The following is a 15,105-nucleotide window of genomic DNA, read 5'->3' on the forward strand; positions in this document are numbered from 1 at the left end:
TTTTCAAGATGCTCGGTGTCACATTTTGATGCAGATATACAACATTCTCCTCTACTTTGCACTGACTTCCATCAAATATTACCCCATTCACTGTTGCAGTCTTGTACCTTGACCCTCTTTCTTGCCTGTTGCTATGCAGCTATTCTGCCAAGTTCTTAAAACCAGTCTTGACGTTAAGGACCCCGTGTGACTTGACTACATCCAATAATATTGCATCGTGCCATAATATTGCAATGAATTAAATCTGATGCACCAGTCTGTGTCATCTCCTTAGAGTCTTCCAAGTATGTGCAATTTCAGACAAAAACCAAACAGTGGGTCTGTAGTGGTTAAAAAAGAAAAAAATTACCAGAATATCAAAATTGAAAACCGATTCCCCAACGAAAGATTATCCGAGTCAAGCCTTGACCTCAAGGCTTTTGTGCCATTAAGCAGTTCTATGTACAACACAGAGACTGATAGAGGCTGAACTTCAAGTATCAATTCTGTTTCATCTCCAGCATTTTCACATGTGTCAGTGCTGGTTTATCTTGTTTTGAGTTGTTTTGAAACCAAAATCACACCTGAAGCTTTTTCCCCTCACCTCAAGTGTGTCAGTCTATCCAGAAAATAAAGAAGAAAATCTCCTTTCACATCCTACAAGCCAGCCACCATCTACACAACAACTTTTAAGTAGTGAATCAATATTTCACAGATTCTCCTGAGCTGAGCCCTGGGCTGCAGAGGGCCTTCACCAAACAATAGGATCCTGACCTGCATTATTCATCCCTCACTCATTCACTCCTCTCTGACTCAGACACACCGGGGAATTCAACTTCCCCAAACTAAACTTCAGATAAGAAAACCTTTCAAAACATCTGCCCCTCCATCCTCAAATCTCTGTGGTATTTTGAGTCTCCTCGTACCATCCCTTAATAATGTTAACCACAGTGAATAATGCATCTCTGATTGATTTCTCACAGTCGGGCCATGACAGAAGCTCTTCGGTTTGACCCAATGTCTGCGTAAATCAAAAAAAAGTTGATGCAGATTTTTACAATCTTTTCTGATTTTCCAGTTGGATAAAAACAAACGCTATTAACAAAGTTGGTCAAAGGATCGAATTCAGAAATGTGTAAAAAAATCCATCATACAGCAGTGAGAGATACAGATCTATATTTAGAAGTACTCCAATCATCATAAAATCTTACTTTGGGGATCCAATCAGCCTAACTCAGTTATTACAAAACGACTGAAATACTGGCAGCAGATTTTTTTAATGAACTTGACATTTAATGCTTCACGGCTTTTAGTTGGTTTCCACTAATGTCTTTTCATAACGTGTAATTAGGCATGGACTTTAAATAATGTGTGCGTGCAAAGGTTCCTAAAAGAGGAGATGAGGATAACAGCCTCAATCAGTGTATTATCTCTGCTCCAGACCATTACCGGGGCTGGCTATCTAATAGCCTCTGAATTAGATGTGGAGCTGATTGCACATTGATTATAAGTGAATGAGGGCACTGGGATGTCGATTGCAAACGTTCAAAGTGACTTTAAAGAGCACAGGAAGACGCGGCAGAAGATTATGTAAGTGCAAAGATGTGTGAGGATGTATTTTCCCCTTCAACTCTGTTTCATTAACTTAATCTTACTCTTCGTTAACCTTATCTTACAAGGATTATTGTTAAACTGAGGTCCTACTAGAATTAAAACACCTTACTCCTCACTGGGGGTCTCAACCTCAAACTGGTTCAGTCAAAGATAGGAGTGCAGGAACACACAGACCCATATACACACTGACCTCATCATACATTTTTCCACGGGTCACATTTTTGTAAAAATAGCACCCTAAATATGCCAAGTATATTTTCATTGATTTATTTGTATAATTTCACCTCTATGAATTGACTATTTGCATTTTAAACAAGTTAGTTATAACGATGGGTGTGCTGTTTGAATAATGACCGTAATAATGACCAAATAATGATGTCACCAGGGTTACCTCTGTTTGGGTTAGGGGACTTGATGGAAAGCCTGCTTAACAAACTGTGGGCACAGAGTCCATCACTTTGGGCCAGGCAAAAATACAAAAAAACCTATTGTACAAATTGCCATGAAATTGTGTGAAGACATTCATGGTCCTCAGAGGATCCTAGTGATCCAATGACTTTTTAATCCAGCACCATCAGCACACCAAAGGTTACACTTATCCAGTAAAATATCTGTACATATGTGTACGTTCATGGTTTTCCAGACAATGAACCCTCATGATCCCTAAACTCTCCTCTAGTTTTGACTAAACTGTCTCAAAATCTTCTGAAACATGTATCACCCTCAAAAATACTTTTAGTTTAAAGCTAATTAGCAAAACGCAATATAATCTAATTGTTTACATAGCATTATTCAAATATCATCATGTTAGAATTGCCTATTTAAAGCCCAGACCGTTCTCATTCCCACCCGTTACATACAGACCCTTGTCATCACCTGAGTTAAACTAACACAACTACTTGGTTAGTTTATATTAAGGATGTATATTAAGAATATTACGTAATGTAGCCTTTTAAGGCAATAAAACGGAGCGAGTGTGCAAGCTGTGGACTCTTAAACTGATTTGAATCTTGTAGTGTCCTATGGGTTGTTTTGGAAAGCACCGACAGAACCAAACATCTTGTAGGAATTTTGAGTGTGCTTTGCTGATTAAGAACAGAGGGGAAAAAGGGAGGGATGGGATGTAGGAAGTGGAGGAAAAAGGTGTCATGGAGGATTCGTTACACTTCTAAGCCTGCAGAAGCATCAACATTTTTCCTTTTTCTCTGCCCTGCCCCTCAGTGCAAACCCACCACAGCATGAGCAACACCTGCTGGTCAAAGATACACATGGTTGCCTGGGGCTCTGAACAGGTATCACCCATGAGAATTCAAACCCCTCCAGTTCCAAACAACCACAGGGAGACCAAGAGGAAACAGTGTTACCGTCACATGGCACCAGTCCCTGCTTCCTCTCAGTGTGACTGCATCCTGCTTTAAAAGCCAGCAGGTGAAAGAGAGGTGACAGGACCTCAGCGGAGCTCTCTTTGGACGGCGGTATCGCAGGACTCGGGTGCGAATCGAAACCAAATGGCCAGCTGTGATGATGTGCCAGAGACGAACTACAGACAGGATCTTCTCACTATCACAGCTCTGCACACAGCACAGAGGAGGACTCAACAGAAACCAGTTGGCAGCCACGCTCAGAGGCTCATCCGTTGAAAAGATTTTCAAAAAGGCGCTTTCTGAGACACCAAAAAATCTGCCTGACCACATTTCTGCAACACACCAAAAAGAGCTAAAAGAAACGTTTGTACAACAGAGCAGCTGCGGATAGAATCCTTTAACATTGGAATTGAAGGTTTATAAATGATGACGCTCCTGTTCATTTTCACCACTAACCATTTTAAACTGCGATTTAGCTGACTAATTTAAAAGCCCTAAAAGTGAACGCCTCATCTGCAATTTATAATCCAAATGTTTCATTCAGCTACTATAATTTATTCAAGTAAATTTATGAATGAGTAACAAAGATCTCCCAGTTTCTCTCTCCAACACACATAGCTACAGCGTGAATCACCAGCTACACAGATTTCAACAGGATATGGAGTGAAATTACAGTCGTCAAGGACAAAAGTGTGATGTCCTTCACATCTGGCTTCAAGTATGCTCTGCATATGTCCTTATGTTGTGTATGGAGGTAGTATAGTATGTCTAAAAGCAGCTTGTACTGTGCAGTTTGGGGGTTTTCTATGGCGAGATAACGGATAACATGACCTCGTTCGGAATCCAGTTGACCGGAATTAACAAATTGACTGTGGCAATGTCAGTTGTTTTTTTTTAATATAGAACGAGCCCATGTGGGTAATTGATTGGTCCATTACTTTCTATAAGTATGAGCTGCTGAGAAGGGCTGTATGTGGGTGTTGATGTGTATGTGAACATGTGTACAGCATGACAGAATGCTCCTGAGGGCAGATCACCCATGGTTGGTTGGATAGTGTCCTCCTGTCACATGGCCGCAGTAGTCACAGTCATACATGTACAAGCACTGGGGATAATAACGCATCTTCTGGCTCATCACTGAGGTGACCAGTGAACCAACAATGAATTGAACCTTCTAACATGTATTATGGGATGGGATTGGGGCTAAGTGTTAGGCTAAGTGTGATATTGTGGGTAAGTAAAAGCATTGCGAGATGGTTTTGTTTTTTGTTGGCATTAAAAACCTTTCAGAACAATGTGATGGGTGCATTCATTAACATTTTAGTTACTTTCTCATGAACAACACTTAATTGAATGAAAGTAAACCGTCATATTTCCCATAATCTTCTATTATTAAGAGCAGTTTGATGCTCATCCAGTTATTTAAAACATTTCTTGGATAGTGGCTCTGGTGGACATATGCAATCTGAAGCTGAGGTTATCATTTGTTGAGCTTTCTCCTGGTAGTCATAGACGCATGAGAGAGTATGTACTGTTTATATAAAGCAGTGATGTGATTTAATCAACAATGATCTACAGATGAGATCATTCTGGTCAGAAACATTTCCCCTGTTTCCTAACATTTCTATCTTCGGGCCACTTTTTGGACTGAATGAGGCAACGCACAATGAGACTGAATCGACCGTTCATGCTAATAAGGACCTTGTGTGTACAAATTCTTACCAGGGGGTGTGTGTGTGTGTGTGTGTGTGTGTGTGTGTGTGTGTGTGTGTGTGTGTGTGTGTGTTTTGCCTGTGTTGTGCATGTGCCGCTCCAATCGTAGCTCTCATAAAACACACACTACCTCACATGCCCCTCCAAAATGATGTGATAAAACAAACCCAAATCCACATTTTGTTTACTGCCATGCATGGGTTCTTAACTCCCTCCAGGAGTGGGGGCTGAACTATTGTACTGGCAATTACAAGTGTCTCTCTGTGGATGAGTTCATGCATACCTATTTGTGCATTTCTGGCAAATTGTCTTTTTAGCTCGGCCAACTGGATAACGTTACTCCGGGCCAAGTCATTAAGCGCTGAAATAAGGCGGCTTTGTTTTGTTGTCATGGTCCACGAAATTCTATTTAAAATCCAGGCTCCCGTCCAGAAACCGACAAAAAGGGGACAAAAGGAAATAGAAGAAGCGCACTCGGAGTACAGTATCTTAAACAAAGTGCCTCTACGCTTTCACTGATCACAACTAATCAGAACCTCCTTGAGCAGAACATGACATGCTCATTTCAAACATCACTGGCACACAGTACACAGCCAAAGCTCTAATTAGTGTTGTGAGGGATGGACGCTGCAGTGAGCGCATTTCCTCCGATAAATATTGGAGGCGCTAAGTGGAAAGAGGTAGCTGTCGAAAAGGGAAGAAAAATGCACCTAATACAAAGGTCCTGGGTTGTTTGTGCGCTGCCTGTATCTCATCGGGAGTTTTCTAATGACTTAACAAAGTTTCCAGACTTGATAAGAACTCTTTTAAGCTGCGAGTAGAGGAATGGCTAAATTGACTTAATTCTCATTATTCTCCCAAGTTCATCAAGAGGAACGAGAGCACATTGTCTCTATTTCAATTATTAGCTCGCTCCCATCTGCCAGTCCGTGTCCCCTCAAATACAGAGTTAGACGCCCAAATGCTCATCCATTACCTTTCCCAGTGTGTCTAATGGTCTCCTAGCAGCTAATGTCACTTTTCTGGGGGGTCTCTTGAGGTGATTTAATATGCTATCAGGCAGGGCTGAGGAGAATTGAAACCAAAAGCCATGAAATCTTTTAATCTTCCTCTTTTTATTTCCCCCATTCCCTTTTCCGTTTCTCTCTCCATCACTAAACCTTTAGCAAACATATTTCTTTTTTTTTAATCTTTGTTATAGACTTACCTGTATTTGTCACCCTCCATAACTATATTTGTTTAATTCATTCTTTATCACTTGTGGTTTGGGTGATATGAAACACAAAAATGAGGCCTTGATCTCAAACCTTGTTTGTGCTTCAAACTATCCAAGGCTCTCGACTGACCTCTAGTGGTAGAACTGGGATGTCACAACCAACACATCACACATTATCTGAGCCGTAAAATATTCCTAATATATATTTTTTCCAGCACTACAGACACATTTTATTAGGAGAGTTGCTCAAGGACTGAAAAAGACACTCCATTTAGCTGCCAAAAAATCTTGTACAGGACCACCTCAACAGCTACAGGAGGCCTCGGCTTGCAGTTTTCTTGAGTTCCCCTGCAGGACTGTGACGTCATTTTTCCATGGGAGGCTTGATTATTAGGTTTTGGAATCCTGAGCTGGTTTGAAATCTGTTGATTTGTGGTCGAAATTGGTGGAGAGTGGCATCTCCATCCGGGGTGATGCCCACATGAAATGATCCACATTTTACAGCGTTGTGTGTATTACATTACATTACAGTCATTTAGCAGACGCTTTTATCCAAAGCGACTTACAATAAGTGTATTCAACATAGGTATTCAAGAGAACTACTAGTCACCAGAAGTCATAAGTGCATCTCCTTTCTTAAACAAGCATCTAAAAGCATAAACCAGAGCAAAAGTATAGTGCAGAAGCAAATTACTACGAAAACAATAAGTGCAACAAACTAATATGAATACAATAAGTGCAACAAACTAATACGAATGCAATAAGTGCTACGAGGAAGGCTCAGGGTAGTACTTCATGAAGAGGTGAGTTTTCAGCCTGCGCCGAAAGATGGGCAGCGACTCTGCTGTCCTGACGTCAGTGGGGAGTTCATTCCACCGCTGAGGGGCCAGGACAGAGAAAAGCTGTGACCGGGTGGATCGGCCGCAGGGACCTCTGAGCGACGGGGCGACCAATCGCCCCGAGGCAGCAGAGCGAAGTGGTCGGGCGGGGGTGTAGGGCTTGACCATGGCCTGGAGATAGGAAGGAGCTGTTCCTTTCACTGCCCTGTAGGCTAGCACCAGAGTCTTAAACTGGATGCGAGCTCTTACAGGGAGCCAGTGTAGAGAACGGAGAAGGGAAGTTGTGTGGGAGAACTTGGGCCGATTGAACACCAGATGTGCTGCAGCTTTCTGGACGAGCTCCAGAGGTCTGATGGCCGACGCCGGGGCTCCGGCAAGTAGTGAGTTGCAGTAGTCCAGGCGGGAGATGACCAGAGCCTGGATGAGCACCTGCGCTGTCTCCTCAGTGAGGAAGGGGCGAATCCTCCTGATGTTGTAGAGGAGGAATCTGCAGGAGCGTGTGACCGATGCAATGTTTGCTGTGAACGACAGTTGGTCGTCCAGGGTCACACCCAGATTCCTCACAGTCCGAGTTGGCGTCACCATGGCATCATCAATGGACAGGTCTCGGTGCGGGCAACCCTTCCCCGGGAGGAACAGTAGCTCGGTTTTGTCCAGGTTGAGCTTCAGGTGGTGTGTCGCCATGCACTTCGAGATGTCAGCCAAGCACGCAGCAATGCGTGCCTCCACTTGGGTTATTAGCATGCACCGATCCTGTTAAGTTGTTAAAAAGAACAATTGAACATCTTCTCTGTGTGAAACAAGCTCCGAGGACTTGTTGACTTGCTTTGGCCCAAGCCCTGTATATACTTTTTGTTTTGTTTTAAAGATGATTCGTATGGCAATCTTGACATTTTTCCATTGCTCACTAGACCTCCGCCTTTATTCTTTGCACCACTTTACTCTCAGACTTCTCAGATTTTTTCAGGTATAATAAAGGGCTTTGTGAACTCCGTCAGGTTTTTTGAAGGTGAAACTGTCTGCTCACGCCTCACTTTGACATTTACGGTCGAGTGACTCCGATTTTTTTGTTCCGTTTGTCCTTGCAGCTGAAGCCAGAGAAACCGCCGTCAGGGCTTAGGGCTGAGAATGACATCCTTCTCAGGCTTACGTTGCTTTTTTCACTGACCCTAAGGAGCCTTTTATCTCCTCTTCTATCTCCTACCTCCTATCTGTCAGCAGTCTCTATACGCCGCTTTGATCTTTTTCTTGAAGCCATACGCTGCCAAAATAATGGAGGCAAGAAGCAAATACTGAGTATTGCTTTGAAATTTTGTTTGCACGCGGAAATGTCAATTTTTCAAAATGAAAAATACCTCTTCAATTTATAATGAAAACGTAAAGTTATGTTCCATTTATCTTTTATAAGACCAAAACCTGATCAGTGAGTGCAGTGTGTGTGTGTGTGTGTGTGTGTGTAACGGCGTAGACGAGGGAGCTCTGTGGATCCTCAAGTGGACGACTGACTGAGAGATTACACTACTGTAACCGCACACCACATAAACAATAATGGTATGGCAAAAAAAAATCTCCCAGCTATCCCCAAACCCGCTCAGAACTGCAGGCAGACACACCCAGCACTCGTGGTTCTTATGGATCTTAAAAAGTACTTAACTGGTGAACTTTGGCTTAAAAAGCAACGGTTTCTGTTTAGAAAATATCACTACAACACATGGCTTCAACGTGGACGTGACTCATAGAACTCTACACACTGCTTATTTACAAACCAGAAAGCTCAGCTCCAGGACTAATAATGATTGCCATTTGCTCAGCATCTGTGTTGTGCATGCTGGCTCGTTGACATTGCTTCCTGTGTTCCTGCACACCTACACAGGTGTTATCAATTACCCTGACTGATTAGATCTCCGGTCATACTACGACATAATGCATACATGTAACAAACTGTATTTTGTATTGTATTTGTATTTATTATGATACTATGTCATATTACCAGCCTTGTGTCCTAAAAAAAAACGTTCCCATACATAATTCAATTACATTTAGAATTAGATTTAGATTAGATTTTATTGTGGATTACGTTTGCATTTGTTGTATCACAAATACGTTTCAAATGAGTCTTGTGTAAATCCGCATTGGGACGAGGTCTAGGTTGCAGATGGATTAATAAAACACTGGACTTCACCCAGAAGACTGCTGTTTGTGTCCCCTGTAAAACAAGTAGATTTATTGCCTAAACTTAATGAAGTTACTGTACTTTTGTTGACTAATCCTAACGATGTAGTTTTGTAAAGTTTTTATTTTGTTTAAATTAACGACATTAACCAAACTGTTATAAAATACAGTTTGAAACTGCCACTATAATCAGGGGAAAAATACATTTCCCTTGAAACTTAATTGAGAGGGCAGTTTAGTTGTATAGGAACGTCATTTAGTTGGAGACAGGTTTGCATATCACATACTGTACAATAACAATATAATATGATGTAGTATATGCAATCGTGTTTTTCCAAAGCACTGACTTCAACAGCATGTGTAAACTTTATCATATTTAATTCCATTGTAGCATATTGATGATGACACGCAGTACAAAAGCATTTACCAGACATTCCATTACAACTTGGACCCAGTAATTCCCACCAAAAATATCCACAATAAAATACCAGAACACTGAGTTTCTCTTAGTCTGATAGTGAAGTCAACAAGACAAACGTGGTCTTGGTTTGGGGAGACACAGCTAGGACCATAAGGATTACTCCCTCCTCTTTTTTTTTTTTTTTTTTTACTCCTTGAATAAAAATTGTTATACTGTATTTATATATTACAACACTCAATAGAAAACGAAGTAATACAAAAAATTCACAAAACATGAACCTTGAGCAATGCATTGAGAAACCACTTTTAAGAGCAAGACCTGTAGCACGTTTATTTCCTCACACGGATTTACAGATTTTCACAAAACAAAAGGTGCTTATAATCACGAGCTAAATGGTTTCTAAACGGAGCTCAGATGGATCCCATGGAAACGGTGAACTGTTGGAAGCAGCAACATGCTAGTACTCATGGTCTGACAATAGATGGCGCCGCAAGCCTTTCCACAATCCTTCCACTTTTAGCAACTTGTGAGGCTTTTTTTCCACTGACAAGTCACACAACAGTGACCGCATTAGAAAGACAAAAAAAAGATTATACATATTGCTGACGTGGCTTCAAATTTTACACCGTAACTTGAAAAAATGTGAAATATTTGCCAGCAAATACCCACTTGACTGACATTTGAGAGGATTTGGGCTGGTATATTGTGGTCGTATATATATATATTTTTTATCTTTCCCCATCTGATTTAGCAACAATACTGGAATTGAAATGACAAAATATATGAGCAAGCTTTCTTTTTCTTTTCTTTATTGGCACCACAGTTGGACCACTTCAGAATCATTAAAACGTTTTGAATTTGATTGATTCCTAGAAAATGGCCTCAAAACTTTCAGACGGGCTCAGGTGGGACATTCAGTCTCGCAAGAGAGGTATAATAACACGGGTCAGTCAGAGAGTGATTCGTGTGAATGTAGTACTGTTGATATCATCATCATACTGTATTGGTTTGTTATTAACCACCGTAAGTAAAAGTAAAGCTGTTTTTTCAAAATAGCTATTTTGATCTTCGAGAAATGCATACTTTTAGTGTGAATCCTTAGCAGTAGTTACACTGAACTTGGGAAATGTAGTTCCAGACTGTAGTTCATACTTTGCTCTGATGTAACCAGATATAGGTCAAATAATACATTCAAATAATTCTCAATCTCAGGAAACCAAATGGACGGATTTTTTATATAAAAAATCTTTGCAATGTGAGAAAACATTTTATAAATTTAAAGACGATACATTTAGACACGTGACGGTTTACCAGATTCTCTCTTAATTCTTCACCTCTGGCCTTTCAGACATAAGCTAATAATTATTTGAAAGTAATATTTGGCATATATCCAATCCTCACACTGGTTCTCATTTATACACTACATTGTTGTATTTGCATGCACATGCTGACGTTTAACAAATATTTAGATATTTATAACGTCTTTATTTTAATTTGGAAATATGATCCCCATGTGGAACTCATGTTTGTGTCTTAAAATGAGCCTCGTGACTCTTATACTTGTATGCTGGAATTCCAAACACCTGCAAATGTCACAAGCTCTTAAGTCTTTTTTTTTTCCCAAAAGGAAAAACTTGATAAAAAGACAACAATGGTACGATACAATCCTGAAGTAACAAAAGAGACTTTGGCACAATATTCCTGCCGTGCAGCAGGTGGCACAAGCACATATAAGCAAACTTACAGCCCAGTGCTTTATAATTAGGTCTAAGCATATTTGCCGCAAGTGAAATATACTACATTCAATATTAAAGACGATTCAGCAGTCTGACAAACACCAACATGTTGACCGCCGGTTAAAGGGCTGACTCACTTTTAGCAGATTGGCAATTTATACATGTCAATTTACATATATATATTGGTAAGTATGTTTGTATATATACAACAAACGTAATCTGACGTTAAAGTAATCCAACATTTGACAGGAGTGGAACTGCATTACCAGTCCGAACACAGAAATTCTACACTTAGCAGCAATTACTAATGGGTACATGTTAGTGTCTGTACGGTGAAAAAGAGTTTAAAAAAACAACTTAAAAATGATGAATTGAAAATATAACGTACTAAAGAAACAAATGGTTTCCTATTGTTCTCCATTAAGATATGAAGACTGAAGTCACTGTGAATAGAAAATAAGGTTGTGTTAACATTCTGAGGAGTTGGGAAAGGATAGTTTTTTTGAGGTATATCTGGTGGGCATAAAATCAAAACATAATTGGCAAGGAACAGAAGCAACATCCATTTTAAAGGAGAAATACTAGTGGCTCTTGGATGTAAAAGTCTGTATAAGGCAGCAGCTGCACACGTAAACAACAACGCCATGGCGCCAGGATGCAGGAGAAGCACAGAGGGTTCATGGAAAGGATGAAATCCATGGATGGATGGAAGGCCGACTGAGAGAAAACGTGAAATGAAGGGAGGGGTAGGGAGCGATTGTCATTGGCGGGGTTTGATCGTGCCATCAGTTGGCGAGCAGAGAAGAATCTCCACAGAGATTAAAGTCCATGGTCTTGTTTCACACCAGCGTTTCAGGCAGTGCGTCAGCATTGTCCGAGGACAGCAGCTGCCAGATCTGCCACCGGTCCCTCTGCCAGTCCTGCCACTCTGGGCTCTGCGGCACCATTTGGCTCTCTGTCGTCAAGGCCGAGTTACTCTGCGCCGCACTTGCCCTCCCGAGCTGGAGAGGGGGCCGCTGAGCCGTCGCCAACTGAGGTGAACTTTGCGAACCAGCCAGTCGGTGGTGGGCACTATAAGGGGGTGGGTAGCGGCTGTCGTTAAGCACAGCAGGGCCGCCATCGCCGGTGTTCGACCCGCCTTGAGGTCTGGAGGTCGGGTTAAGTGCGTGTCCACTTGCTCGATGGTGGCCTTGCGTGCTGTTGAGGTGTGACGTCATGGACTGGTTGGCATTGAGCTGCAGGCGTGGTAGCCCCGGCTCCACATGAGGGCTGGTACACACTCTGGTGACCGGGGGGTGGGGCCTGCACTCGCCGATGCCAGGCGCGGCCTGAGTCCGATGCAGCGTTGCCTGCTGCCTCCCGTCACCATGGAGTCCATCGAGACCTTCCTGTGAGCTGCGGGAGCTTCCCTCTGACATGTTGCCATGGGAACCTAGAAACAGAACATCAACTACATCAGCAAGTCTAATTATAGTTTGGTGAATAACAAGGGATACACGCGTCACTAGTTTGTGCTTGACATAAAAATGTACAAAGAAATGCTTTTATTGACAAACCTTCACCAGGCCTTATTTCATCTTTAATGGAAAGATAGAGGATAAACACAATTCCTAAGTGTTCTTTTTTATTGGTCAATTTAACTACAAACTCTTTGGAATTATTTGGGCTGAATAAAATACATTTTCTGCAGAATTCTGCATGTGACTTTAACACAGTAGAACTAAATTCAGACAGTGTTGCATGATGACTAAAAAACTGCAACTGTATCAAATTACAGATTAGTATCTGCCCTCTCAGAAAGTTTAGCAGTTAAAGTAATTCATCCGGCAATGGGAATCAGTTGCTATAAAAAATGTCCCAAAAAAAACACAGCAGGACTTTTGGTTCCCTCTGGATAGCTAAAGTTTCCTTGTTTTTTATTCCAAATATTCCCTCTCACTGGGGAATCATCACAGCACAGAAGCTAAAGAAGCTCTAACTTCTGTTTCACTGGGACTTTAATAACCAGCACCAGGCGCGGAGCACTCACTGCTCCGGCTCTTCAACCACAATAAAACAGTTCACCTGTGTATGCGTGGTCCTTGAGTGTTGGTTTCAGCGTAGTGTGCCACGTCCCCCAAATGTTAGCGTGCTCCTCTGATATAGCGTCTGAAGGAGGAAAAAGAGAGGTCAAATTCCTCTTGCACAATAATCAAAAGCAGATAGACTTACTCCATAATATTCCTTTTGTATGTCCAGCAAATAAACTTTGAGATCTGGGACTCATTCACCTTTGCTGCCCCAAGTGTCTCCCCCGGGCTCCCTGCTCCAGCCGGCCACCTGCCCCACCAGAGTGTACTGTTCTGGGACACGGAAGAGCGGCTCGCTGCCCGGGCTTTCCGGTTCCCCCCTCCGCTCACTCATGACCGGGGAGTTGTTGTCATACGGGGACACCTCACCGCTGGACACCTTGTTGGAGTCGCTGGAGGAATGGCGCTCGCTCAGGGAGAAGGGCTCCTCTGACTGCAACAGGTCGGGACTCCTGTTGTTAATTACAGAAGGGTTGGAAGGAGGCAAACAGCAGACCACATGCATGTGAACGCCTCATGTGTTTATGTGTGTGGAACTCACTGTGAGGCTTTTCTTCTCAGAAGGTAGTCCACCACATCTGGATCCGTCTCCAACAGATTCATCAACACCTCGTTCTGCAGATCAGGAGGCACCTAAAAAGACGTCAACTATTACCAAAACAATTTGTGTGAAATAAATGAATCGAGGACCTTTTTTTTTCTGTTCTACTCATATGCCTGTTTTAGATCATACCACCACAGTTAAGCTGCTTAAGTCAACTTTACAATTACAGCACATTTATTTTCCAAACGGTGGTCATGTACAAATTTCTTTTTTTCTTTGTTCAATGTACTAAAACGTGAATCTAGCCTTATCAAACATGAATCTCTTTTGCCTTGTTGCCTTCATTCCCAGTGCACTTCTTAATCTGATCTTGGGTAATAACAGTTATTTTATGCTCATTAAACGCGGATTATAATGAAGAACACGGCCCCAAACACCCAGCGTCTGCAAATGATTCTCATCCTCAAGTGCTTTGAAAAATAAGACAAAAGCAAGTTACGAAACAAATTTCAGACGCCATTCACAGAACTTGAGCTGCCTACAAATCTGTTTCTACTCACCAAGACTAAGCAAGTCGGTTCCAATTCACTATAAGCGATTAATAGCTCTTCATTGGCTTAAGGCAGGAATGTAAGCCTCAGGGGAACGGCAGTGGCAGATTACAAAACATTACGGTTTAAGGTTTCGGACCTGAAATGACCTGAACTGCCTGTCTGGAGTGTTCGAGAAAGCTGTCGCCTCTTAAAACCTGAATTTTCAGCTTTTATTTTGGAAAATATGAGTCCAAGTAATGCACCGAAAAGTAGTTCATGTTATTGTCGGCTAACTGGCAAGAGTTTACTTTCTTGTTACATTTACTCAGAAGAATTCAGGTATGACTTAAACCAAAAACACTCCATCCATCCGTCATCTTGCACTCTATTTGTATTTTCTCACTTCCTTTATTGACTCTGTTTCTGTGTCTTCACTAAACTGTTTTCATTACCTAAGACACAACCATTGTTGCTAAGACAGGAGGGATTGTCTTCCTTTAAGCCCACGCAGGAATGTGAGAGTGAAAGTGTGCGTGAGTGGATGTAAGACTGTGTGTGTGTTTAGCCGGAGGAGCGGGAGAATGAAAGCAGGAAGTGAGTGGGTGTTAGAAACGTGCTCACTGACTGACCATGAAGAGGGTTTGGTAGCTGGCGATCATCTTCTGCAGCACGGCGATGACGGCCGTGCTCTCCTCGGCCCTGGCCGAGCTCTGGACGCTGAACTCCTTGTCCGAGTTCTTCTGCTTGTGCAGCAGGTTTGGGCCAAAGATGGTGGCCAGGTTCAAAGACGTCATCTTGTTCCCTGTTATCTGTCATTGGAGAAACAAACAATAAATAATCAGGTACTTTCTCTGTAAGCCAATGAGGAGGCTGTACATACTTTATTTGTATGTAAATTACAAATA

General features: G+C 41.9%; 1 protein-coding gene across 1 annotated transcript in view; it reads right to left on the reverse strand.

The window, feature by feature from the left end:
- Positions 1-9,258: 9,258 nt before the first annotated feature.
- Positions 9,259-15,105, reverse strand: part of LOC129111896 (rho GTPase-activating protein 6-like) — a 35,623-nt gene continuing 29,776 nt past the window's right edge. Inside the window, exons 10-14 of the mRNA XM_054624048.1 lie at positions 14,830-15,009; positions 13,665-13,756; positions 13,325-13,575; positions 13,119-13,202; positions 9,259-12,486 (exon numbers count right to left, since the gene is read on the reverse strand). Of these exons, the coding sequence (XP_054480023.1) occupies positions 11,894-12,486; positions 13,119-13,202; positions 13,325-13,575; positions 13,665-13,756; positions 14,830-15,009 (1,200 nt within the window). The 3' untranslated portion in view covers positions 9,259-11,893. The remainder of the gene's footprint in view (positions 12,487-13,118; positions 13,203-13,324; positions 13,576-13,664; positions 13,757-14,829; positions 15,010-15,105) is intronic.

The sequence above is a fragment of the Anoplopoma fimbria genome, chromosome 22 (genome assembly GCF_027596085.1).
Source record: "Anoplopoma fimbria isolate UVic2021 breed Golden Eagle Sablefish chromosome 22, Afim_UVic_2022, whole genome shotgun sequence".
In the NCBI taxonomy this organism is placed as follows: Eukaryota; Metazoa; Chordata; class Actinopteri; order Perciformes; family Anoplopomatidae; genus Anoplopoma; species Anoplopoma fimbria.